General features: G+C 40.1%; 1 protein-coding gene across 7 annotated transcripts in view; it reads left to right on the forward strand.

Annotated features, from left to right (window-relative positions):
* The window catches only part of fnbp1b (formin binding protein 1b), a 253,838-nt gene extending 229,886 nt beyond the window's left edge, over positions 1 to 23,952 (forward strand). For 5 of the 7 annotated variants that reach the window (XM_078226346.1, XM_078226350.1, XM_078226352.1 and 2 more), the window contains one exon: positions 13,183 to 16,539. In XM_078226346.1, coding sequence (XP_078082472.1) covers positions 13,183 to 13,190 — 8 coding nt within the window. In that variant the 3' untranslated portion in view covers positions 13,191 to 16,539. Of the gene's footprint in view, positions 1 to 13,182; positions 16,540 to 23,358 lie in introns of those variants that run through there. The other 2 variants (XM_078226353.1, XM_078226342.1) reach the window with 1 other exon arrangement.
* The last annotated feature ends 2,685 nt before the right edge of the window (positions 23,953 to 26,637 follow it).

Raw genomic sequence — 26,637 nt, forward strand, 5'->3', positions numbered from 1 at the left:
TATAAACAAATATTTTAACATATTGTCGAGCGGAGAGGGAGAACATGGGATGTTAATTGTTTTCTGATCAGTGCGATTACATTTTGGCACACAGTGATATCAATACCAATATTGGAGTTAGTGTTTTTGTGAAACCTAACATCCCCATTGTCCATGACCACACATACATTCACCTTTTTTATTAAGTTTGAAAATTAAAATCACTTACAGTTAAAAGTTTAAAAATTGCTCAAAACAATTAAGTTCATAATTATGTTCTAATTTGTATGCATATTTTACTCTCAGTAAATTGCTTCTCAATTTTATTTATCAAAACTCAATTATAATTGTTTACTCACCAATAGAATCCTCGACTTACTCCCAAGCTGGACACAGCTGCACTGCAGGGAAATCCTATTTGTAGTCTTAATAGTTTTCAATGAAGGTATCATTACCTTCTTTCTGTTTCCTTGTTGACATTGTCCTATATTGCAACAATAACTACGGCCGTGATTCTCCCATCGTGACCCGCAACTTTTCTGGGGGTCAAGGTGGGAGATGTGCGTCGCCGGCCTTGTACCGGGATTTGCGCATGCGTCGGGAACGCATGTGCATCTCCCAGAGCTGGCGAACAGTCGCCGGTCAGACCACGCTGGAAACCAGCGGGAAGGCAGGTAAGTACTTTGAATCTTTTTAAAATGTATTTTAAATATGTTTGGCAGTTCATTATCGGGAACTTTCAGGTCCCGATTGAATCTCCCACCTCACCAGGAGTACTTTATTCCGGCAAGGTTTACACTAGCTCCCTACGTTCGAGGAACTAGTGGGAGACCCCGCCAGAATGAAGGGGGGGGGCACTCGGGGACCCCCCAGGGGGTCGGGCAGCGAGTGGGGTGCCCCCTGGGCATGGGCACCCTGGCAAGGCCAGCTTGTGCTCCCTGGCACTGCCCAAGGGGAAAAGTGCCCATGCACAGGGGACACCTTGGTACTGCCTATAGGGCATGGGGCATTGCCAAGGGGGCGGGGCCTGGGGTGATCGGTGGGGGGTCCTGCTGCTACTCTGCAGACAGGATCGGTCTGGGATGGAGGGAGGGCAGCGATTGGAGCGGGCTGGGGATGGTGTGCCTCCGGGAGGGGGGGTCTGTCGGGGTGAGGGGATGAGTGGGATTGCCACTGCTGGGGGTGTTCAGGGCTGGCCCGGGAATTATTGTTTTGGGAGGGGGGGGGGGGGGGGGGGGGTGGCTGGAGGGGCAGCACTGTGGCGGTCCCGGGCTGGCCAGCAATTGAGCTGGCCATCACGACTGGGACCTCTTCAGTGCACAGAGTGTGGAGATTCGGGTGAGAAGCTTAACTGACAAAACAGTCAGAATTTAGATCAGTTTTCCCGCCAATTCAGCACTTTTGGGAGAATCGAGGCCAACATTTCAAAGTATTTCATTGACTCTAGCGCACTTTGGGACGACCACTGTGGGGGGGCCATTTAATTGGGAAACTGTCATTGATTACATTGGACAAATATCATTTACAAAAATGCCAGTGCTGCAGATTCGATTTCTCCACAATCAAGTTGCATCCAGCATTAAATTCTATATCAAGGATTTTGCTGTTAAGTAACCGAATGAATCGCATATCTTTGTCTAATATTATGGTAGTGTTTCCTTTTTAAAATATGGCACTCATTGCATAACTTATGCATTTCAGTTGGTTCCACTGTATTACAATATTGACATCCTTATTACTTGATCATTTATTTAACAACTGTTAGGTTATATTTTTAAATTTGACTCTTTTGATGGTTGCCAAGGGTAATAACAATTATTGTCCATTTGGCAAACCAGGTACATGTCAGTCAGCAGCTTTGTTTGCACCAGTTTTTAAATGTTTATTTTTAAATAGATATTGCTGTTTAAATTGTTCATCGACTTTGCTCTGGGTTTAAGAAAATCTAATCAGGTTGGATGGCAGGTATGAGTCAAGAGTATTGAATGCAACTACTTTGCACACCCAAGTCTGACATGTGGAAGCTGTCATTCTTCTGAATGAGAGTGCTATACTAGCAGAGATTTGTTAATTGTATGGAGACTTTTCCAGAGATACTTCTGTAGCATGGAACCACATAATGGGGTGGGATTTTCCGGGCCTGCTTGCTCAGATTACGGATTGTGATGGCCCAAATAATCGAATGTCAGCACAAATACGGATTTAGCACCAAAGTCAACACAATGCCTCCAGCCCTGCCCGCTGTCCGCAATTATGCTCCTGGTCAGAGAAGGCAGGACTCCAATAAATATTCAAATAGCCTCTTTACCATGTCCTTGGCAGGCTTGTAGGCTGCCTCCCTCAATGGCCTCCCTCCTTGTAGCCATCCCTCCAGCTGGATTCACATTGGGCAGGTTTTACTGCAGGTCTTCACAGTTTTGCAACTGACGTGTTGAATCCCAAAGGACCGGGGGCACCACCAACCCCCTCAGCAAAGTGGGTTATTCTCAACCCCCACACCACACAGGCAGAGGGTGAGCCCCCACTTCGCCCCCCCTCCGACTCCCAAACTGGTCTCACTTCCTGTTTTACAAAGCAGAAGCCACAGACTGTCAGTCAACCTTAGCTTACGGATAAAGTCAATGAAACTACTGCAGATGCATTCACAGCTGAGGCTGTAACTGAAGGCTTTTTGAAGTTGACCGATCAAAGCTTTTTCATTCATTATAGCTTGAAGTGGGGGAGCCTGAGTGGGGGTCTAAGGGGAAAGGGGAGCTTGGGTGGGGTTCAGGTCTGGGCGCACTCATGCTTGCGTGGTGTTTAGGCGAGGGGAAGGCTATCTGTTAGCTCTAGGTGAGGAGGGAGGATGTCCCCCTTTTGGTGAGAAGTTGGTGGTGCTCCCTTAGACAGTGTGGGGGAGCACAATTTCATTGTTTGGGGAGGGATGCTGGTAAACAATCGTAGATCTTGGGCACCAATTAAAAATAGCTGCCCAGTCTCGGAACAGTGGGACTGGCTAGCAGGTTGTCTGCAATGTATAAATTAGTATTAGTCAGATGGGAGAATCCCACCTGATGTTTGCTACTAACATCTAGCATTTAACCCCAATTTGGGAGAATCGTAGCCAATATATCTAAAAGCTTGAAAGCCCTTTTCACTATCCATCAATTTACCAATGGTTGAATTTGTGAAGCAAAAGCTATCTGTTTAGTGCAATGCTTTGCTTTGTTGCATTAAGCTTTAGAATTGTGTTTGAACAAAACCATTTTGAAAGCAATGCTTTTTTGGTATAAATATAATGTTAATCGGTTTTCGGTTCAATGAAGGACTTTACATATTCTTTACTGTATATCAATGAAGAATTGATCAGTAGCTAGGTCAAGTAGAATACACTTGAGATAAAAGCAAAATACTGCAGATGCTGGAATCTGAAACAAAAACAGAAAATGCTGGAAAATCTCAGCAGGTCTGACAGCATCTGTGGGGAGAGAATAGAGGTAACGTTTCAAGTCTAGATGACACTTCGTCAGAGCTGATAGCAAAGAGAATTCTCTGCTCTTTGTGATTTTTATTAATGACTTAGAGGAGGGGGCTGAAGGGTGGATCAGTAAATTTGCTGATGACACCAAGATTGGTGGAGTAGTGGATGAGGTGGAGGGCTGTTGTAGGCTGCAAAGAGACATAGATAGGATGCAAAGCTGAGCTGAAAAATGGCAAATGGAGTTTAACCCTGATAAATGTGAGGTGATTCATTTTGGTAGGACTAATTTAAATGTGGATTACAGGGTCAAAGGTAGGGTTCTGAAGACTGGAGGAACAGAGAGATCTTGGGGTCCATATCCACAGATCTTTAAAGGTTGCCACTCAAGTGGATAGAGCTGTGAAGAAGGCCTATAGTGTGTTAGCTTTTATTAACAGGGGGCTGGAGTTTAAGAGCCGTGGGGTTATGCTGCAACTGTACAGGACCTTGGTGAGACCACATTTGGAATATTGTGTGCAGTTCTGGCCACCTCACTATAAGAAGGATGTGGAAGCGCTGGAAAGAGTGCAGAGGAGATTTACCAGGATGCTGCCTGGTTTGGAGGGTGGGTCTTATGAGGAAAGGTTGAGGGAGCTAGGGCTGTTCTCTCTGGAGCGGAGGAGGCTGAGGGGAGACTTAATAGAGGTTTATAAAATGATGAAGGGGATAGATAGAGTGAACGTTCAAAGACTATTTCCTCGGTGGATGGAGCTATTACAAGGGGGCATAACTATAGGGTTCGTGGTGGGAGATATAGGAAGGATATCAGAGGTAGGTTCTTTACACAGAGAGTGGTTGGGGTGTGGAATGGACTGCCTGCAGTGATAGTGGAGTCAGACACTTTAGGAACATTTAAGCGGTTATTGGATAGGCACATGGAGCACACCAGGATGATAGGGAGTGGGATAGCTTGATCTTGGTTTCAGATAAAGCTCGGCACAACATCGTGGGCCGAAGGGCCTGTTCTGTGCTGTACTGTTCTATGTTCTATGTTTTTGCAATGTTCTCGCAAACCCCAATGTTCTAGCAAACTGGAGGAACAGCACCTCATCTTCCAATTGGGCACTTTACAGCCTTCTGGATTGAGTTCAACAACTTCAGAGCATGAACTCTCTCCTCCACCTTCACCCCATTTCCATTTATTTTATTTTATTTCATTTTGTTGCATCTTATTCACCCATTTTATCATTCTTCTTTCTCACCTCCGTTTTTCCATTTTCCATTCCAGCTCTCGCCCTTGCCCCTCTCCCCCTTCATTCAGGACAACTGCCACATTCCTCAGACAGTCCTTTAACAATCTGCACCTCTGTTCTGCCATTCACACATTCTGATCACTTAATGGACTCCTTTAGAACCTTCTCAGCCTTCTGTATCCTCATTTACATTCCCTTTGTCCCGTTCCACCCCCCTCCACCCCCACCCTCATAGTATAAATCTCCACTGATTCTCATTGCTCTCAGCTCTGACAAAGGGTCATCTAGACTCGAAACATTGGCTCTCTTCTCTCCCCTCTGATGCTGAGATTTTCCAGCATTTTCGGTTTCTGTTTCAAGTAGAATACAACTATTTTTTGATGTAATTATTGTTACCCGAGCACACAGCTCCATACCAGTTGCATCCTGTGACTATATTGGAGTTCTCCACAACAGAACAACATGTAGGCTAGAGAAACAATTTGTGCTTGATCCTGAGCAAGAATTACAATTCACAAAAACGTGTCAGTAAATGACCTTTTTGATTATCTTAAAAATTATTCCAGATTTTATTCCTATTTACAGGCCAGAATTATGGCATAAGCAGAATAAAGAACCCAATTTGATCCAACAGTCTGAAGTATAATCAGCCCTGAGTAACAGTCTAGGAGGTTTGACCCCTTGTTTGTTACACAGTCTGACGTCCAAGACTGTGGATCACCATCGTCTTCCCAAGGGCAATTAGGGATGGAAAGTAAATGCTAGTCAGCTATGTCCACATCCTGTGAACAAATAAATAAATCAAAAATGCCAATAATATGAAAAAAGGCTAGAAATTTTAGCAGCCTGGCAGCATCAATGGACAGATGAGCAGAAACTGTCTGAAGCCTCCGATTCTGGGTCCCTGGGCGACATGCCACCGCCACCAGGACCAATGTCCAATGGAGGATAGTGGCCCTCTTCAAGAGCTGTCGCAGCAGTAGCACTGCTGAAGCTGCATGAAGCAGGAAAGGGCGCTTCCATGCTAAACTGCACATGAAAGCAAGGGTTTTTTCCCTTTTTACTGTGTCTGAGCCAGGCCTCGATGATCAGGATGTTGTGGTGCACACTCCACCAAAGCATTGTAGCTGCTGGGGCAGACAGAACCACAAGGAGGTCCACCCCATGAGCCATGGAGGGAACCTACAGGGTCAGGAAGTGGCTGATAAGTAACCAATTAATTGGTTTAGTTAGCTGCTTGCCTGCAGTCAGCAGCGGCTGTGCTGTTTGTGTTCCTGCCGCCTGTGATATCCGTGGCAGCATGTCCTTTTTTGCCACCACTTTGTCAGACGTCTTGTTCCAAGCGCATTTCCAGAGGGCTGGGATTTAGATAATGTTTCAGGTCTATGACTTTTCAAGAGAATTTTCTGATGAAAGGTCACAAACCTGGAAGGTTAATTTTGTTCCTTTTCAGATGCTGCCAGACCTGCCGACTTTCATTTTTATTGCCAGTATTATCTGCAGTATTTTGCTTTCATGTCACTAATTTGAAATTATCCCATCACGCCAAACCCTCGATATAAATTCTGACCTTCAGCTGGAAGTGCAGAGTTTATTATTTTGACGGATAATATTTGATTTAATTTGTGTCTGAGCTTACCTAATCTTGATGTATAGCCTAACTGATCTCAGTCACAGATTTGATTCTGGAGACTTCATTTTTGTTAATGCATATTTTTGTATAACTTCATATGCACGTTGCCTGTTCGCTATATTATTCTTCTAGCATGTGTTGTGTAGAAGACAACAATCCAGGCAAAGGTTGATCAGTATTTCAGCACAGCAAGCATTGGGGTTAACGTTTTATAGCAAAAGTGCTTTGTTAGGTACGTAAAGGTTACAATTTATATCTGAAAAATTGAACCTTTTAACTATGCAGAAATTGTGCACTCACAGCCAACTTTTTTTGAGATTGTTATTTTTCAGTAGTCTGGTATTATGGTATGTTAAAGGCTAAAGTACTCTATGTCATAATCTTGCCAATCCAGTGTTAATGTTTAATTGCAGCAGTGGTTCACTAATTCCTGGGATAAAAGGGATGTCATATACAGATATGTGGAATGAGTCATTGGCACAGATCTAGTCTCTGGATATCGGAAATGGGACATACATCTCGAGAAACACTTCCCAATTCCTCGGATGTCCCAATGCAATGACTCCACCAGAATTGTCCAGGAAACTTGAATTTCCGATGGGCAATTTCGCTGCTTCCCAGGGCCCTCCAACAAGTTTCCAACTCTGAGTTAGTCAGAGGCTTCAGACAGTTCTGATTTGCTTACCTGCGTAGTAAATTGCTCAGGAAATGTTAGACAAATTAAAACCTGATCTAACAGGATAACCATACAACCCTGGTCTTATTGAATATGGAGTAGGTTTTATAGGCTGTGGGGAAAATTCCTAGTTTGCTGAACTTGAATTTTCTAGTTTCCATTCCACAAATGAGTAATTAGTTGAGTAAATAGCTGCATTCTTTGTTTTGAAATAACAGGCAATGGAAAGGTCAGATAGTGCAGTTTTTATACATGTATATGGAAAAATGTATATAAGTAGCAAAAGATTAATCATTTGCTTTGTTGCTTAGAATGGTGTTTGTTTTCAAAGTATCAAGTTTGTAAAGTTTCAGATTGCAAGTCAGTGCCTGAAGCCTTTGAAGGAGTGGTCACAGAAAATCCTCTGCATTTACCATGCTGTAGTACAAGTTAAGAATTATGTTTTAACGAGAGTGACAAAGGGTTCCCTTTTGCCTTTTCTATCAGGAAAGTTTGATGGTGTTGGGATTTCATGTACTTAAAAGTAATGCTTCATTCCACCTGCATCTATTTTATTCCCCGACCTTGCATGTCCTGCAACCAAGAGGACATGCAGGAAACTTGCTTTCAAATTTCTATCAGTATTAGAGCAACCTATCAATGTCCTCCACTTGCCTACTGGAAGGCTCAGGGGCCCCTGTTGGATATCTCCCCTCAACTGCATAACTGAGATGTAGCTCAGCAGAGTGGCAGGTTATACCTGCATCACATCTCTCATTGCTATCATAACTGTATTTGAATTTAATTTATGTTATTAAAATAGCTTGCTTATTTGGGGTGGAAACTGATCTATGTTTGTGCCTTCATGGAATATACTTGAGAAAATAATAGTTCTCACTCAAATACTGCAAATTGTTCTGCTTGTAACCATGGTCATAAATTATAGTTTGTACAGAATTAATAAGAACAGTTTACAAAAATCTGCCAGCATTTAATTGCCGAGAAACATTTATTCATTTGTAATCAGTTATTTTTCAAAATAATGGTTATTTGATTTTCTGGAAAAAAGTAACATTTTTATGTTCTAATTGTCATAAATTTTAGAAAAATCTGTGCATAGGTTGCAAATTCAAGACATTTTTTTTAAAAAAGCATTTACTGCTGTAAATCATTTCCATCATGTATGTTTTTGGAGTTTATTGTCCAAAATTGGAAGCATCATACTTTGAAGCATCATTTTTCTTAAGCTGATGGCTCTTTTTTATTGTTAGTTCTGATTTAAAATACGTTCTAATGTTCATTAAAAAGAAAATCATTTAAGCTTGCTTGTCATTTTGGGGCTACAACTTATTTTATGAGGCAACAACACTGATTGTGTTTACAGCTGTTAGAAGATATATCCTTCAGACCAGTCTTCCATTGTTAAAACAGAATGTCCAGCAAGGTTATATATTGGATTTCAGAACCAATAGAACATATATAGTGGGTTATGAGGTCCGTGTCTTTCCCAAAGGAATAGAAACCAAATCACCACTGGGCATTTCAATGCATCTGTCAATGTTTTTGGACTAAGGGCTTTATTTTATGGCCCTGTCACAGAGGGGATGGGGCAGGAAAATATGTCGAGCCATTCAATGATCCATCGCCTTAGGTGAGAGTGGAAAATCCAGCCGATGTAAAATTGCGCCCTACAAGTTTAAATATTTTTTGATAGGAGCCCCTGATTGTATCTATTTTGATAAATCTTCACACTACATTTGAAACCACCGTTTCCTTAATCTGTTCTATTGGTTGAAGATTTCCACTGTATATTTAAGTTCAGATCATGAGTTTATAGTGAATCTATCAGTCTAATCAAATTTAGAAATATTTCTATGCATCTAGTGGACAATTTAAATTCTAGTTAGGACCTTTCATTCTTCTGTGTCTGTGTGGATACACTGTCATTCCCACAAAAATACATCAGTGTAATATCACAGTTTGAATATTCCTGAAAATGGAGATATGTTGCCAACACTTGCATTTGTCCTGATGGGTGCAAGACAAGAATGCTAAATTTCAAATGATCACAATTTATACTCCAGGAGAAAAGGGTGCTGATTGGCTGGCCAGTCAACTCTGATTGGCCGAGGTGGCATGGAGAAAGCACAGGGGAAACTATAGGCTCCCCAAACTCCTGGGTAATTCAAAGAAGGCACAAGACTTGGAACATATTTGTTTTGTTTGTAGAGAACAGAACCATGCATATGAATGTAATTGGTTGATTGAATCAAACAGTATATTCTTTTGCTGTTTTGTAATAGGCAGTGTATAGAACGTACTCAACCAGCCAGTGCTTGCCAAACCCAAAACAAAATGTCTGTTAAAACCATAAAATATAGGAGCAGAATTATGCCATTCAGCTCATCGAGTCTGCTCCGCCATTCAATCATGGCTGATATGATTCTCATCCCCATTCTCCTGCCCTCTCCCCATAACCCTTGATCTCCTTATTGATCAAGAACCTATCTGTCTCTGTCTTAAAGACACTCAGTGACCTGGCCTCCACAGCCCTCTGTGGCAATGAGTTCCACAGATTCACCACCCTCTGGCTGAAGAAATTCCTTCTCATCTCAGTTTTAAAGGAATGTCCTTTCACTCTGAAGTTGTGCCCTCGAGTTCTAGTCTCTCCCACTAGTGGAAACATCCTCTCCACATCCACTCTATCTGGGCCTCTCAGTATTTGTAAGTTTCAATTGGATCCCCCCTTATCCTTCTAAACTCCATCGAGTATAGACTCAGACTCGTCAACCGCCCCTCATATGACAAACCCTTATTTCCTGGGATCATTCTTGTGAACCTCCTCTGGATTCCGCCAAGGCCAGCACATCCTTCCTTAGGTATGGGACCCAAAACTGCTGACAATATTACAAATGGGGTCTGACCAGAGCCTTGTGCAGCCTCAGCAGTACATCCCTGCTCTTGTATTCTAGCCCTCTAGAAATGAATGCTAATATTCAATTTGCCTTCCTAACTGCCAACTGAACCTGCATGTTAACCTTAAGAGAGTCCTGAAGCAGGACTCCCAAGAAGTCCCTTTGTGCTTCAGATTTCCGAAGCTCTTCCCCATTTAGAAAATAGTCTATGCCTCTATTCTCCCTACCAAAGTGCATAACCTCACATTTTCCCACATTGTATTCCATCTGCCACTTCTTTGCCCACTCTCCTAGCCTGTCCAAGTCATTCTGCAGCTTCCCCACTTCCTCATCACTACTGTCCCTCTTCATATCTTTGTATTATTTGCAGATTTAGCAACCACGCCCTCAGTTCCATCTTCCAGATCATTAATGTATATAGTGAAAAGTTGTGGGCCCAACACTGACCCCTGTGGAACACCACTAGTCACCAGTTGTCATCCTGAAAAGGACCCCCTTATCCCCACTCTCTGCCGTCTGTCTGTCAGCCAATCTTCTATCCATGCCAGTACCTCGCCCCTAACACCATTGGCTCTTAGCTTATTAACAGCCTCCTGTAAGGCATCTTGTCAAAAGCTTTCTAGAAATCCAAATAAATCACGTCCACTGGCTGTCCTTTGTCTAACTTCTTCGATATCTCCTCAAAGAATTCTAACAGATTTGTCAGACATGACCTCCCTTTGATGAAGCCGTGCTGACTCAGCCCTATTTTACCATGCATTTCCAAGTACTCCGCAATTTCATCCTTAATAATGGACTCCAAGATCTTACCCATGACCGAGGTCAGGCTAACTGGCCTATAATTTCCCATCATCTGCCTCCCTCCCTTCTTAATCGGGTATTACATTAGCCTTTTTCCAGTCCTCTGGGACTTTCCCTGACTCCAGTGATTCCTGAAAGATCAGCACCAATGCCTCCACAATCACCTCAACTATCTCCTTCAGAACCCTGGTGTGTAGTCCATCTGGTTCAGGTGATTTACCTACCTTCAGACTTCCCTAACACCTTCTCCTCAGTAATGGCCACTACATTTACCTCTGCCCCCTGACTCTCTTGAAGTTCTGGCATGTTACTGGTGTCTTCCACCGTGAAGTACCCATTCAGTTCCTCTGCCATTTCTTTGTCCCCCCATTACTACTTCTCCAGCCTCATCTTCCAGCGGTCCAATGTCCATTCTTGCCTCTCTTACCTTTTATATATCTTTAAAAAAACTCTTGCAATCTTCTTTTATATTACTAGCTAGCTTACCCTCATATTTCATGTACTCCACTCTTATTGTTTTTTTAAAATTGTTCTCTGTTTGCTTTTAAAGGCTTCCCAATCCTCTGGCATCCCACTATTCCTCGCCTCGGTATGCTCTTTCCTTTGCTTTTATGCTATCCCTGACTTCCCTTGTCAGCTATGGTTGCCTCATCCTCCCCTTAACATGCTTCCTTTTCCTTGGAATGAACTTATGTTGTGCTTTCTGAATTGTCCCCAAAAACTCCTGCAAGTGTTGTTCCACAGCCTTTCCTGCTAGGCTCCCTTTCCAATCAAATCTGGCCAGCTCTTCCCTCATGGCCTTGTAGTTTTCTTTGCTCAGTTGTAGCACCGCTATATCCAATTCCAATGTCTCCCTCTCAAATTGCAAGGTGAATTCTATAATATTGTGGTCACTGCCCCCCCTAGGGGTGCCTTCACCTTAAGTTCCCTGATCAAGTCTGCCTCATTACTCATCACCAGATCCAGAAGTGCCTGTTCCCTAGTGGGCTCTAGCACAAGCTGCTCCAAAAAACCCATCCCGTAGACATTCCACAAATTCTTCATCTTGGGGTCTGCTCCCAACTTGATTTTCCCAGTCCACCTGCATATTGAAATCCCCCATGATTACTGTAATATTGCCTTTCTTATATGCCTTTTCTATCTCCTGATTTATTTTCTGTCCGACATCCTAACTACTGCTAGGGGGCCTGTACATAACTCCATCGGGTATTTTTCCCTTTGTGATTCCTCAACTCTACCCACACAGATTCTACGTCGTCCGATCCTATACCACTTCTTGCTAAAAATTAAATTTTGTTTCTTATCAACAGGGTGACCGCACCTCCTCTACCCATCTGTCTGCCCTTTTGATAGAACACATATCCTTCGATATTCAGATCACACCTCTGATCCCCTTGCAGCCACATCTCTGTGATGCCCAAAACATTGTACCCTCCAATTACAATGTGTGCTTCCAGCTCATTTACCTAGTTCCGTATACTATGTGCATTTAGGTGATTCCACATTTAAATGTGATTCCACTATTGGGCAACACCTGCTGAACAATCCTGAGTGCACTAATAGCTACACCAATAACCAATTTAAGGTTGAGCTCATTCACACTTGCCAGAGGCAACACACATGGGTCTGTTCTCTGCAAACAATACAAATATGCTTTTTTTGGCAATCATAAGAGTTGGGGTCCAGTCGCAGGAGGTTCTCCAGGATCACACAATCCTCACATTCTTGCAACTGCCAGAACACAACCATCCAGAGGTGAGTTCAAGTTGGTGCACATAAAAGAGGCGCACTGCCTCATAATGATATTTGAAATTCCGATCCGCTTCCCAGGAGCTGATAGGCTGTCTGCCCCGCTGCATTAAAGGCAGAAATGGGCAAGTTGGAGCCGAGATTCAGATTTTTAATACAGTGGAACCCCGATTTAACGCGACCCGATTTAGCACGAATTCGGATATAACGCGATGAATCATTGGACCCTTTTTTTCCCGCTAAAATTTAGCACGACCCCCCAACCATCGCGTTATAATGGGGCCGCACTGTATTTTAGTCTCTTCCTAGACCTGCCCATTTTTGGAGTTAGAATTTACCATTAAATGGTCAGTAGCATAAATGCTAATTGTTTTCAGGGTAGCATACTGAGAATGTCTGCATGATCTTCTTTGATTGAATTTGAATTTATTTCATCAGAAGTATTGATGTTTCTTCTCTTTCAGTTCTCTGCTGGCTGACTTGTTGTTTATTTCTAGGATTTTTTATGATTGTGATTTCAGATTCCTAGCTTTCTCTGTTTGACCTTCATTGCCTCAAATTTATTTAAGCTTTTGAGAACCATGCAAAAAGTCCTAGAGGCTTCCAGATGGACGCAGGTTCATCCATTTTTGTATCTTTAAAAATATATATTACATGGTCTTGTTCAAAGTTGCATCACCTGTATGATTTCTCGATTATTTCTAACTTACTCTATCATGTTGCTAACATGTATCCCTTTCTACCTCTCTGGACTCTAGGTACCTAAGGTGGTGTGCTGGTCCATGAATCACGGGGCGAGCTGGTATGCAAGGACACATTCTTCTGCTTAACAATTTTAAAAATGGAAGTTTAGCTGGATTATTGGCCTGGTTTGGTTTTTAATGATCAAAAGCAAAAGAAGAAAGGGGAAAAAATTCTATGAACAAAAGGTGCAAGTGCTTGCTATTTACTTTACGGCATGCCATCCATTGCTCTAATTAACCTGGCTACTTTTCCATGTTAAAAACAAAAGCAGTTTTCTGATGCATGCCAATGTTGAATTTGCTTCCCATTTTTAAAAATATAAGAAACAAAAAAAAAAATTGAATTTTGAAATCCACTTACCAGAGTACACGTACTCCAAGACCACAGCAGTAACTGTGTGGTTGTGTTGTCCCTAAGATTGACTTTAGAGCCAGGTTAAAGGTATTTCTTGAGGTGGGGGCAGGAAGAGGGGGAATTGAAGTGAAATTACATAGGTTGATCCTTTCAAATCTGTTTTGTCCTGCTTTATAGCAAGTTAAGGAACCTTCCAGAGTCACCACAGAGCATTTCTGTGTTCACAGTATCTATGTAACCTAAATGCTGCATGTATGTGGCTTCAGAAACCTTGAGGGCATTTCATACATCACCTTTTGTCCCTGTGCTAACTTACATTGGAAATGCAATGTGTGGTTCCTAGCAGATTAAACCGTGTGAAAGGTGTGGGCGCTGCTAACAATTCATTCTGTAACTCACCATTTAGAGAAAAGGAGTGACATTTCATCCATTCCCCTCAGTTTTGCTGAGGTTTTTATAAATAACTTTCATACTATTTTAATTATTTATTTTATACTTCTTCATTTCCATGCACTCCCAGCCAAAAAACATCTATTAAGGTCATATAACACCCTCAAATTGTGCCCAGTAATTTTATTCAAATAAAATGCCAGAGGTTTAGAGCCATATTTATTTAATTATAGCCACTTAACTAGATATCATGATATGAAATCTTTGTATCTACTGCAGATATGGTTGATTCACAGTTGTGTTGGTTTCAATTGCCAAATTGAAATTAGACTCATTAATCTTGCTAAATTCATTTGTGGTCGTGTAGTACATACATCTGGTATGTGGTAGATTTCTCTGTTACCATCACATCATTTATTATTATTTTGTTTCTAGCACTGCCCAATATCAAACTTCAGTCTACTTTTTCTGACCTGCATGCTCGCCCTGTTGCTCTACCTGTGCCCACCTTATGAGGGTCACTGCTTGGGACTCAACAGCACATTTTTCTTTGTTTTTGTTTTATTGGCTAAATGGTGTAGACTTGCTGGACATGTGACACTTCTTATTTTGTTTTTCTTGCATGTTTACTTGTGTATTTGTTGGGAGTTTCTGCTGAATGGTAGCTACATTTCCTGAAGCCGCCACCAAGCTATTGTCTGCTAAAATATTTAATAATAGGGTTTCAGCTGTTTGTGACTACTTTCTCCACTTCAAAACATCAGGAAATAGTACAAAGGCAAGAAAGCTAATGGTTTACATTCATAGTGCACATAGAGCCAGCAAAAGAGAGATACTGGGAAATAAATGATTGTAATACGTAAAATGGCTTCCAGCGGGGATTTTTATTTTACTTTTCAATTTTGCTGTCCTATTCTAGATTATCATTTAATGTTCTTTTAAAGGGCCACAGTTTTAAGCGATGGTTTAATATACCATACGGTTAAGGGACAGCAGTGAACAGCAGCTGTAGCATGATGCCGCAGCAAAATTAACTGACCATTGGTAAAGGGAGGTAGGGTGAATTATATGACCTACTACTATGAACTTTGTACTATTCCACATGAGGTCACTTAGGCAGCCTGCTCTCCGGCCTATGCCAGTTGTATTCTGTAAGTAACCACCAAGAGCAGCAAAAAATACGTTTCCCCCTCCAGTAGAGATGTGTTTGATATCCATTCAGTTTCTTTCTGTAAGGGAATGGCTGAGATTGAAAACTCACTTTTTGGAGGAGATATCTCTGTGTGAATGCATGTCCATGCACTCCCAGGCAGTCTATTTGCAGTCCCTAGAGATTTATGTTAAATTTGCCAAAGAAAAAATCCTCAAATTGTTCAGATAATTTCATTGCATGTACCAATGGCAGGTGTTAAATTGACAAACACAGCGTAATGCCTGGCAATTGCAGTTGGCCTTTTTCCATTATCAGATGCCATGGGATGATCAGAGTTAGGTTGACCTGTTTGCTGCTACTAATCACCACTGATGATGACCATATTACAGTAAAAAGCTACAATTAAGGTATAGATTTTAGCAAGCAAATTGACGGTTCTGAATTTCTTGGACACGTAATGATTTGATCAATAGTTCTATTATCTATTCAGTTATCAAGGTTAATTAAGCTACACAAAAAAGCTGCTCTCAATTATAGTTCCAAATCGGTTAGTGTAAAAAAATTAATTAAAATTACTGAAGTATATTTTCACTGTGGAGAGTTTTTTTCAAATTCAGCTGAAACCCTGTGTTTGTATCAGTATTATATATACAACAGTTGCAAAAAACAAATACCTCATTGACTTATTTAACAGCAAAAGCACAGCTTCATTTTGTGTTGCACAAGCTTTTGTCTTACTCCTTCCGAATGTGTATTTTAATTACCAATCATGAAGATTTATTGTTTCTGGTCTGAAATCTGGTTTATTCTTTAATGGATGTGTGTTGATTTCAATTCTTCTGTTTGATGTCATTGCAATTTTTTTGGATGGATAGCTACATTCAGCACCAAGGGACGGTATCAGGATGATGGGGAGAAACTGGAGCCTATGAGTATAAGATAGTTAAGGCTTGGTGAAGAATATTTATCTTCAGAAGAGGCCACAACTTATGGTTGAAATCTCCAACTTAATGTGAAGATTATAATTTGCTCTGCTGGTCCTTTGTAAAAAAGAAGAGAATTAGGTAAATTGAATTTGGACCAGACTAGCACTAGATTTTCTTAGCAATCACCTCTGCATATTAACATGCTCCATTTTGCATTTGAGTTCAGTGGTCCAGGAAGAGTGGTGTTAGTCGCATCATATCAAGTTAAACTAAACTGAGTTTGAATCTCTCATCCTTGATGATAATTTGTTTAATGGGACTTCAGCAAACATTATACTGCATCAGTCAACATTATTTAAAATATAGGGCGGCATGGTAGCACAGTGGTTAGCACAGCTCCAGGGTCCCGGGTTCGATTCCCGGCTCGGGTCACTGTCTGTGTGGAGTTTGCACATTCTCCTCGTGTCTGCGTGGGTTTCCTCCGGGTGCTCCGGTTTCCTCCCACAGTCCAAAGATGTGCGGGTTAGGTTGATTGGCCAGGTTAAAAATTGCCCCTTAGAGTCCTGGGATGTGTAGGTTAGAGGGATTAGCGGGTAAATATGTGGGGGTAGGGCCTGGGTGGGATTGTGGTCGGTGCAGACTCGATGGGCCGAATGGCCTCCTTCTGCACTGTAGGGTTTCTATGATTCTATGTGTCTTTTCGTTCTCATGTAAAACCATAGAGAAGAATTGTTACATTTTTCTGTGATGCAATGAAGTGAAGGGAAAGTGTAAAACAATATAATCATTGAAAAAGGGGCTTTGGTAACACAGTAAACAATGTAGTGAAGGCCACTACATGCAGCAAAGCATCATTAATTGCAAACATCATAAAATCATAAAACAGATCCCCATTCCTTCGTGCCCCCACACACTTCCTATATACCCTGTGAGGGTTGAGTGAGAAAACTTGTTCAATATGTCCCTAAGCAGTGCCATCAATCTTGTGATTTTTTTTCTCCTTTCCCATCTTTCTCCAATTCCTGTGCAAAGGGTGGTTGACCTTATAATAGTGTAGCAGGGATAAGGAACTTGGGGTAAAAATGATTGGAGTTTAAACAGTCATGAACTGTTGGATGGAAACAGTGCCTGGAGATAGTGAGAAGCACCTTCTTTATATGAAAGTGAATGGCATTTATCCAGGAGGTGCCCCACACCACCTTCATTTGCCTTTTTTTTTGGTTATACATAAAACCCATGGCCTAACATGTTGTAGCCTCTTTCCTTGGATACATTTTATTTACCAGCTTTTACAATCAGCATGTTGTACCTTGACGTTAGGTTATTAAGTGTGCATTTTGTGCTGTTTATCAAAGGTACTTGAGTATTTAACTCTTAACAACAAGAGCTTCAATAGATGGGCTAGGGTTAAGAGTAGATGGAAATTGGAGGTGGAATTAGTAAGCATAATGGAGTTTATTTGTGGAAGAATGATAGTGATTGGTGAATAAAACTGAAGGTTAGCTTCTATAGAACTAAGTTGATTGGAAGAAAACGACCATCAGATTTCCTCTATTGAGATTTCTGAGATCACTTTCAATAAATTTGATTTGTTTCACTGTTTGCTAGCTCTTTGTTGGTGGATAATGGAAAAAATGCCGTTGTAAATTGGTTGCAAATCTACAATAGACTCATCAGTTGAGTGTTAAATGCAGCTGAATAAAATGAAAATAGATTCAGGCAACAATATTAGCAAAATATTGAGTAGTAGTTTTAAAGCACAGCCAGCAAAATGAGGATTGAAACACAAATGTAGCCTGCAATGACATCAGATAGAATGAAACACAAAAAGCAGCACAAAATCCTAATGAACACTCTGAAAGAAATAATGCATATGAACAGCTGAAGAGATAAATGTGAGTTCTAATTACCGGAATGTTTTCTATTACATAGGAGTCATTATTTGTAACTATTGTTTTTTTAAAATGCTGCAATGAAATGCTGATTTTTTTTATTATTTCTCTGGCTGACTCGGCTCTGGATGGGCTCAGCGCTTATTTTTGTGTTTGCTGTGATCTGTGCTTTTCAGCTTTGGTTTTCGTCTATCCCAATCACATAGAAATGTGTAAGCGCAGCTGCATGACCTTTAACAACTGTTCAAAAACCAGTAAATTTTTCTAATTCAGTTGGAAATGATACAAAAGGCATTGCCACTTGCAGAGTTGAAGATCTCCTGCTAATGTATTGTTCTCTACACAATTGGGTGCTCTGTACATAAGGTTCTCTGAATCACCTGAGAGCTTTATTTGAAGGTCAGAGTGGTGGAGGAATGCATTGTGTGACAGTGACATCATCAGCTCTTACACACTGTGCCCTTGAGTGGGGCGAAACATTGGTTTTCCTCCAAACAAACTCTGATGTTATTTATCAGAAAATAGATTTGGGAGCCATATAAAGCAATTCAGATTCATTACTGAAAATGAAGCTGCCATGCACCCATTGGATCATGGAATTGGACCCAAACAAATTAACACATTTCATTGTGGGATGTGATAACCAAAATGAAAGTGGATGAAAAAATGCATTGCTTTATGGTGTGCTGACTATCACTATGAATGGCTTTTCACTTTGCATTGTACACTTGTTTGCACATCGTTCCTCCCCCAGAGTCTATACTTGCAATCTTTCCTAGAACAAGTCGAATCCTGTGTTTTAATCTAGCAGTGTAGTTACTTCCCTGTTAGATTCACCAGTTGCATTTTTTCCCTCACATCACCTTGTAATTGGGATCTTGGGCTGAATTTTGACAACCATGGTGGGTAGTTCGAATTGAACTTTCCCATCTCATCAGTCCACACCTCAGTAAAAAGGAAACACATGATTTTCATTCTGGGATTGGGAGGAGTGGGACCCGGGGAGATGGTGGCGGGGGTGGGACACAGTGGAGATGAAAAATATAATGCACCTCTCACTCCTACACATTTGATGGTGAAAACTCTCCCATTCATAAAATCCATTCAAAGCTTTTAAATCTCCTCAAGTAGTCAATCTCTCATAAAAATAAACAAACCAAGCATCCCTTTTCCTTTAATAGGCAAATCAGCTGTCAAACGAACTGTGGATCAGAAACCCCTGCTGAGATGATTTGAGCTTTTGAAACTCAACCAAACATTCATAATGACTTTATAATAGCCCTTGGGGAAATGTGAGCAAAGCTCTATTGAAACTGCATAAGTTTAAAGAGCAAAGCAATTCAGATCGTGACAGCTATGCAGATCTTATCCACCCTTTGAGAGTATTTATGTCTACTCCATCAATTTGTGACTCCACGCTGTGGGTTAGGACCCGTGGAAGAGCCAAAATGGGATCTGTTTGAAATGAGCTCTGAATTCAGATGGTGATTGGTTGCATTTGGGTTTTCCTCCTTTATGAATCATAACTTGCTGTCTTTCTCCTACTGGCAAAAATTGGAGCTGTTGGAAATGATAAAGATTTGTGGAATCTTTCTGACTCTGAAAATTAACGTGCAGGTACTTATACATTGGAATTTTTAAAAAATGCCTGCCATGTTGTACTTGTAATTAATTTCCACTCTCAAAAGAGAGATGCAAGTTTAATTGTCAAAGGTAATTTTATGAAGGAGACAGCACTTGATTTGTGACAGTGACTGAATATTTAAAATGTCAACTAGCCAGTAAATGGTTGGTATTTAGGTTTTCTGCAGCCAGTTAAAGCTCTTACAGTCTGTATTTTGGACAATTATTTACATTTCTCAGATTACTGCAGAAGCTGTATTAGAATTCCCATCTGCCCTCTTATACTGCCAATTACTGTTTCCTAGATGTTTAAAAAAATGACTGAGGTAATTTCATATTTTTTTCCAATTATACACCCAACAGTACAGAACTATTTACTGAGTTGGTTTTTGCTAAATTTGTTTGGGGTCTCAGTCTTCTGCAGCTTCCATTTCTCACAAGTGAATCATGTGTTTTTGTTTTGCTTGTCTTTTTACTTCCGTCAACCATTGTCATTTTCCTGAACTGATTCTATAACACTTCCCATAAATGAACTTTATCATTTTTAATCTGGAAACTTTTTTTCTGTAACTTGTCTTTACAGAGATGGGTGATCCAAGAATTAAAATTAAGTCAAATTGTGTTCAAATACTTACTGGATTTAATTACACTGCATTCACTTGATTTCTATTAATTAAACATGTATGAGAATTTTCTTATTTTATAGATGATGGTCACACATATTTTGTTTATGATTAATGCACAACCAGGAAACAACACTTAATGCATGACCAATTTTTAAAAATGTCTATAATCAGTCACCTATTTTAAGAACAAATTTGTATCTATTTGAAGAAAGTTTCTTCAAAAGTTTGTCTTTGGCAAATTCAGTTGTTTATATCCTATTTCACATTGTACCAAAAGTGGTCTAACATGTCAAAACCACCTCACCCCAAGAGGTGAGTTAAAGTAAGCCTTCTGTTTGGTTTGTCATCAGAACTCTCAAGGATTCCAGTGCTAGCTAGTCCTGAGTCCTGTCTGTGACCATTCAGTTAATTTAAAGTCAAATTTCCAGTGGAATTTAAGAATACATTCAGAAACAAAAAATACCACTAACAATAGTATGAATACACATAAATAGGGAGACACCATTTAACCTGTTCAAAATATTTTACAAGTCCAATTGCATAGCACATTCCAGTTACCCCATGTTTAATCTAATGGTTCAACTAACAAGATAAAACATTTCGCAATAGACAGCAACTGCCCCTTTGATCTAGGATAAGATGGCCCCTTCAATCTTTTGTCCAGAATCTACCAATTTAATATGAAATAAGCAATGACCCGCTCATAATGTGTCACAATATATTACTTGATTGTTTATTGACGCATTATGGGTGTGGGTGGTCATTATGGGCTATAAAATGATCGATAGATCATCAGACCTTTAGCAATGTCCAACTAGAACAGAGCTTTTAATATTTTACAAAACTTAACATGCAAAAACCTAGGAAAGGTGGCAAGTATTGAAGATTGAGTCCATTAGCTGCCAGCTCAAGTTTACAGAAAACTGCTCTTCACAAACTGCTACAATATCAACTATTTTTAGAATGCACTATAAAATTAAAGGCCTTCAAGTTTTATCATTCTATTGGGAAAATTTGAAATTCAAGTTTCACATTTAAGGAGACTAAATTAATAGCTAATTGTTAAAAATGAGTTTCACAAAGTAATTCTTGATGCGGAGTACATTATTGTCAGACAAAGTTTGTGAATATTTGTAATATTCATGATAGACTGTGGTATTTGAGGAGTAGTAGCAATTAGAATGTTTTAGAGATGACTGCTGTTATTTTACTGATGAAATCAAGGATCCTATTTTAGCATGTGCATTAACTGGCATCAGAAGTCCATTCATTTTGTGCTTCCTCACAGCAACGTCATGGTAACTTGAGGAATCCATCCTCAGTTTGTTTGTTGCCTAAAAATTCTTGTTATGTACCATACAACATGAGCCAAAAATAGGAATGTTATGATTATGATCTCACTGTCTTTTAGTCCCTTTTATTGTGTAAATATTTTAGAGCAATTTGATGGAAAAGCAACTGGTTTTAAAAGTTATATCTTTTTTTGGTCAAAGATTACGAATATTTGTTGCTTATACATGAAGTTTTTATTTGTGTTTTAATAGTGTAACTTTCTTCTCAGCCACTTTTGACCTCCAGAAATAACCAATTAGAGCCTTAAACATGGCTTTTTAAAAATTTTATATATATAAATATAATTGTGCACTTTTGTTATGCCTCGTTTCTGAGCACTGAGTTAATTTTGTTTTTATAAAGATTTTACCCTGTATAATGTGCCAACATGAATGTTCCAGTTTATACAACTGTAAATGCTGTGCTGTTTTTACATTTTGGGGAATGATGTTGAAGACCTCCCCCCACACACACACACCCCACATGTAAAACATGGTATTGGTATCCACAAATGCTAGAAATCTGAAATAAAAATGGGAAATGGTGATTTATATCTGAATAAGAAAGCAGACAAATATTTAATCAAAACTGGTTGTCCCTCCTGTTGATGCAATTTTTACAGCAAAACTCAGTGCAATTGTTCCTCAAGTTCTGCCAAGGAACAAAACAGTAGAAAAACATTGAATGGTGGGGTGGAAATTAGGTGCATTGAAGTTCACATTTGACTTGATTTGAGCATTTTCTTACAATAATTTTCTTTCTTTTGTTGATACAACATATAGAAAATGAACCACCTATCTCTTTTATAGGTACCCTTATCATGTTTTGCATGTGCCCAATTTGGGATTGGTCCATACACCCCTAAAACAAATATGTCCTGGGGCACGTTTTTGTCTCATTGACTAAACTTACCAGTTTTTATATTAGTGAACGGAGCAAACTGTCCATGTAGAAGGGGCCAATTCAATGAGTGCGCTGAAGTCGTTGCACTTCATTGCGTGGGGTGCAGAGCAAGTAGTGGCAGTGTGAGTAAAGCATTGTAACATTGCAAATACACAAGGCCACATGTAAACTCAAATTGTATTTTATTAAAATTGCAATGAGGAAAAAAAATCATATATTTTTAAAATAAGGCATTTGGTGGAAAGTGGATATTATTGAAAAGGATTCAAAAAATGTACGCAATAATGCAGGAATATCACCTGAAAAATCACCAATTCTTACTGGACCTATTAAACGGAGAATCTGAGTGTTAGTGATCTTTGATAGAGTTAGATGTTGGTCAACATCCCAATGTGCTCCTCTGTTCATACGTTCACCCTTGTGACAGCAGGGAGACAGAGTTAATAAAGAATGTAAAGAAAATACATTTACACGGGCAGGTAAAGTACACTTAACAAAACAAAACAATTATAGATATATTTTTTGCAAAAAAAGTAAACTGTATTTGAAATATTAATTGTTTTACAAAGCACTGCCTCGTTGCCTTTGTCACCTGTCTGGTTTTGAAATAAGCTGTCTAGAAATTTCTGTATTCCAACTAGCCACCAAGGGGCAAATTCAACCTAACTCACCTGGTGGGAAACCCATTAGATCAGGTGGAATCCTGATTTTACATTCCATGTAATATTACTTGTTGACTTCAATAGAGAGTAAAATTTGGCGAATTATGAAACCAAGATTGTCCCCAATCCAGGCAGTTTCTTGAATGGTGGGTGAGGTTATTGTCCCCATTGAGCAGAGTGTAAAATCAACATTCCACCTGTTCCCCAATTAAAATTGCTCGCTAAAAATCTAAAGAAGCAATAATAAATTGAAATCTCTTCTTTCCTACACACTTCTGTGTTTTAAGATTTGAAGGTGTTTTAAGGTTGTCAATGATTTTCATCCTCAGCAACAAATCTTGAATGAGAGCAAAAGCCATTGAACTCATGTTGTCATCCTCATTTGGCTTTGAACTTGCCGAAAGTTGGCAAACCTACTGCTCTGTACCCTTTTGAGCACTCTTAGTAGGACACAGCACATGACCTGATGTGATTGATTAGGAGTGGACTTGTGTAACTACAGATATCAAGATTATACACAGTTTACTCTGAATACTTGCTTAAAGAATTGTATCATCGCTACTTAGCAGCAATCAACTCAAGTAGAAGGAACAAGACCAAAGCGGCAATAAAAGATCAAAGAGCATTTTTGTGTCCAGAAGAAAGGAGCAAAACTTAAAGTTAAGAAATCAGCAACCCTCCATGGAAATAAAATTACAAAATATTTACTTGTTTCATTCTGTGACAATAGAAAGCTTGTACTTCAGCTTGTGATTTAACAGGTTTTTATTTTAATTACTCAGTGAATTTTGCCAAACATGAAAAGAGTAAATACCATCATAAATGCAACTTGATTTCCCTTTCTAACAGTTTAAATGAACAACTCCTCGCTTGAAACAAAACAAATGAAAAGCTTAATTAAACAGCTACTTTGAAAATGTGAAGATTGAATGTGTGGACTTTATTTCCTGCTGTTGACTTAGTAGCTGTCGATAAAACTACTTGAAATGAAAAATATCATTCCACAGCCAGCCCCAATCTATTCTTGCACGTAAAAATGCAAGTCTTGCATTTAGCTCATACTACCTGTAATATTTTTAGTTGACTGGCTCACAGTAAAATGAACTAAAGTAGGAAATGTTCAAGCAAGAAAACTACTGGAAAAGAGAAAAGCAAAATTACTAAGGTTTAATTAAGCCAAATAATCCTAAATGACCTTTTTTATTTGTTCATTGAATAGGAACATCGTGAGTAAGGCCAGCATTTGATACCCATCCATAGATAGGCTTTGGGAAGTGGGTGAGTTATTCACTACAAAATTCCCAGTCTCTGACCTGCTTTTGTAGCCACAAACTTTATATCATTAGTCTAGTTAAGTTTCTGATCAATGGAAATCCCCAGGATGTTGATAGTGGGGTGTTCAGCAAAGCTAATTGCCTCACCTTCCAACACTTTCTTCAACCACTGCAATCCATGCACCTGCTGCCCTTGTCCTTCTCAGTGTTGGAGGTTGCGATTTTTGAATGTGCTGTTGAAGGAACCTTGGTGAGTTCTTGCAGTGCATTTTGTTGATGGAACAAACTGCTGCCACTGTGCTGGTGGTGGAGGGAGTGAATGTTGAAGATGGAGGATGGGGTGCCAGTCAAGTGACCTTTGTCCAAGATGTTGTCGAGCTTCTTGAGTGTTAGTCGAGCTGCACTCATCCAGGTAAGTGGAGAATACTTCATCACACTCATGATTTGTGCTTTGTACATGGTGGATTGGCTTTGAGAAGTAGGTGGGTTCCTCACCACACAGTCTCTGACCTGTATTTTGATTTTGTAGCCACAATCTTTATATCACTAGTTAAGTTTCTGATCAGTGGAAATCCCCAGGATGTTGATAGTGGGGTATTCAGCAATGTTAATGCCATTGAATGTCAAGGAGAGATGTTTAGATTCTCTATTGTAGATGATTGTTGCCTCGCATCATGCAATGCCAATATTGCTTAGCAATAAGCAGCCCAAACTTGAATGTTATCCGATCTTGGTGCCTGTGGACATAGGTTGCTTCATTATCTGGGGAGATGCAAATGGTACTGAATACTGGAATCATGAGCAAACCTACACCATTTATGAAGCAACTGAAGTTGGGTGGGCTAGTTTCAGGAACTCTTGCTGAGATATCTTGGGGCTGTGATGAATGGCCTTCAACAATCACAACCATCTGTATTTGCGCTAATTATGACACTAACCACAGGAGAGCCTTCCTCTGATTCCCATTGACTTCAATATTGTAGTGCGCCTTGATGCCACATTCAGTCAAATGCTGCCTTGATGTCAAGGGTTGTCACTTATACCTCACCTTTGGAATTCAGTTCTTCTTGTCTAGGTTTGGACCAAGGCTGTAATCACGTCTGGAGCCCAGTGGCCCTGGTGGAACCCAAATTGAACATTAGCGATCAGGTAATTGCTGACTAAGTGCTACTTAATAGCACTGTTGACAACATCTTCCACCAGCTGATGATTTGATGAGAGTAGGCTGATGGGGCAGTAGTTGACTGGATTTGATTTGTCCTGATTTTTGTGCATAAGGCATACCCGGGAAACTACACACTGACAGGTAGATGTCATTGTAGTAACTGCATTGGCTTGGCTAGGGGTGGGTCTAATTCTGGAGCACAAGTCTCCAGTACGACAGCCACAATGTTGTTAGGGCTCTACTGTATCCAGTGCCTTCAGTTGTTCTTGATAATACATGAGGACTGGTATCTCTCATGCTGCGGAACCTATGAACTAATTGAGTAAATCAAAATAACTTTGGGGATGGGAGGAATATTTACCTTTTTTCAATAACTAAAAAATAGATCTGTAATATATAAAATAGTTATTAAAATGATATATTACAAAATAATATGATAAAACTTACAAACTGTTTCTATCCCCTGCCAGTTAGGTGCTGCTGCATCTGATTGTGCAATGTCTTTCAGAAAGAGAGGCATGTCAGTGAGTGTGATCTGATGTGGCTGTCATAGTTGAACAGCTGGCAATGTATGCAAATGATGAGTTATAGGTGTGAGGTTTGAAACAGTGCTGAGTGTGTGAGGGTGAGGTGATTCTATAAATGCGGGATACAGTTGGTAGGATATGGCATTTTTAGTTATATTCACTGATCTCAACCATTCATGTTGAGGTCATTGAACTTCTTGCAGCACTGCATCTTGGTTCGTGGAGCTAGAATCCTGGAGGGAGTCGGAATTCCTGTGTATAAATGGCACCTCTTCTCTACCTCCTGCACCAAGACCTCCAGTTCAGTGTTGGAAAATCTGGAGCCTTCTATATTGTACCATTCTTGTGTCTTTTCCAGGTCAAATTCACATTTACAATGACATCCAACACCTGCTCCAAACAAATTGTGCTTTCCCTTTAAGATATGCCACTGGCTTTAAGTAGTGCAGGTTGGCTTGAACTCATGCTAACTTCTCTGTTTTCAGCCCCTGCGCAAGTGTGCAGCCACTCACTAGCACATTTATAACTGGTTGCAAGTTGCAACTATTTAAAATGAGCAGACAGCACAACATTTGCATGCTGCCTGCATCGGAAACATTAGGAGTGAATTAATGAAGCATCACGATCCCTGTGCCAGTTTTC

This window comes from Mustelus asterias, chromosome 13 (assembly GCF_964213995.1).
Source record: "Mustelus asterias chromosome 13, sMusAst1.hap1.1, whole genome shotgun sequence".
Taxonomy (NCBI): domain Eukaryota; kingdom Metazoa; phylum Chordata; class Chondrichthyes; order Carcharhiniformes; family Triakidae; genus Mustelus; species Mustelus asterias.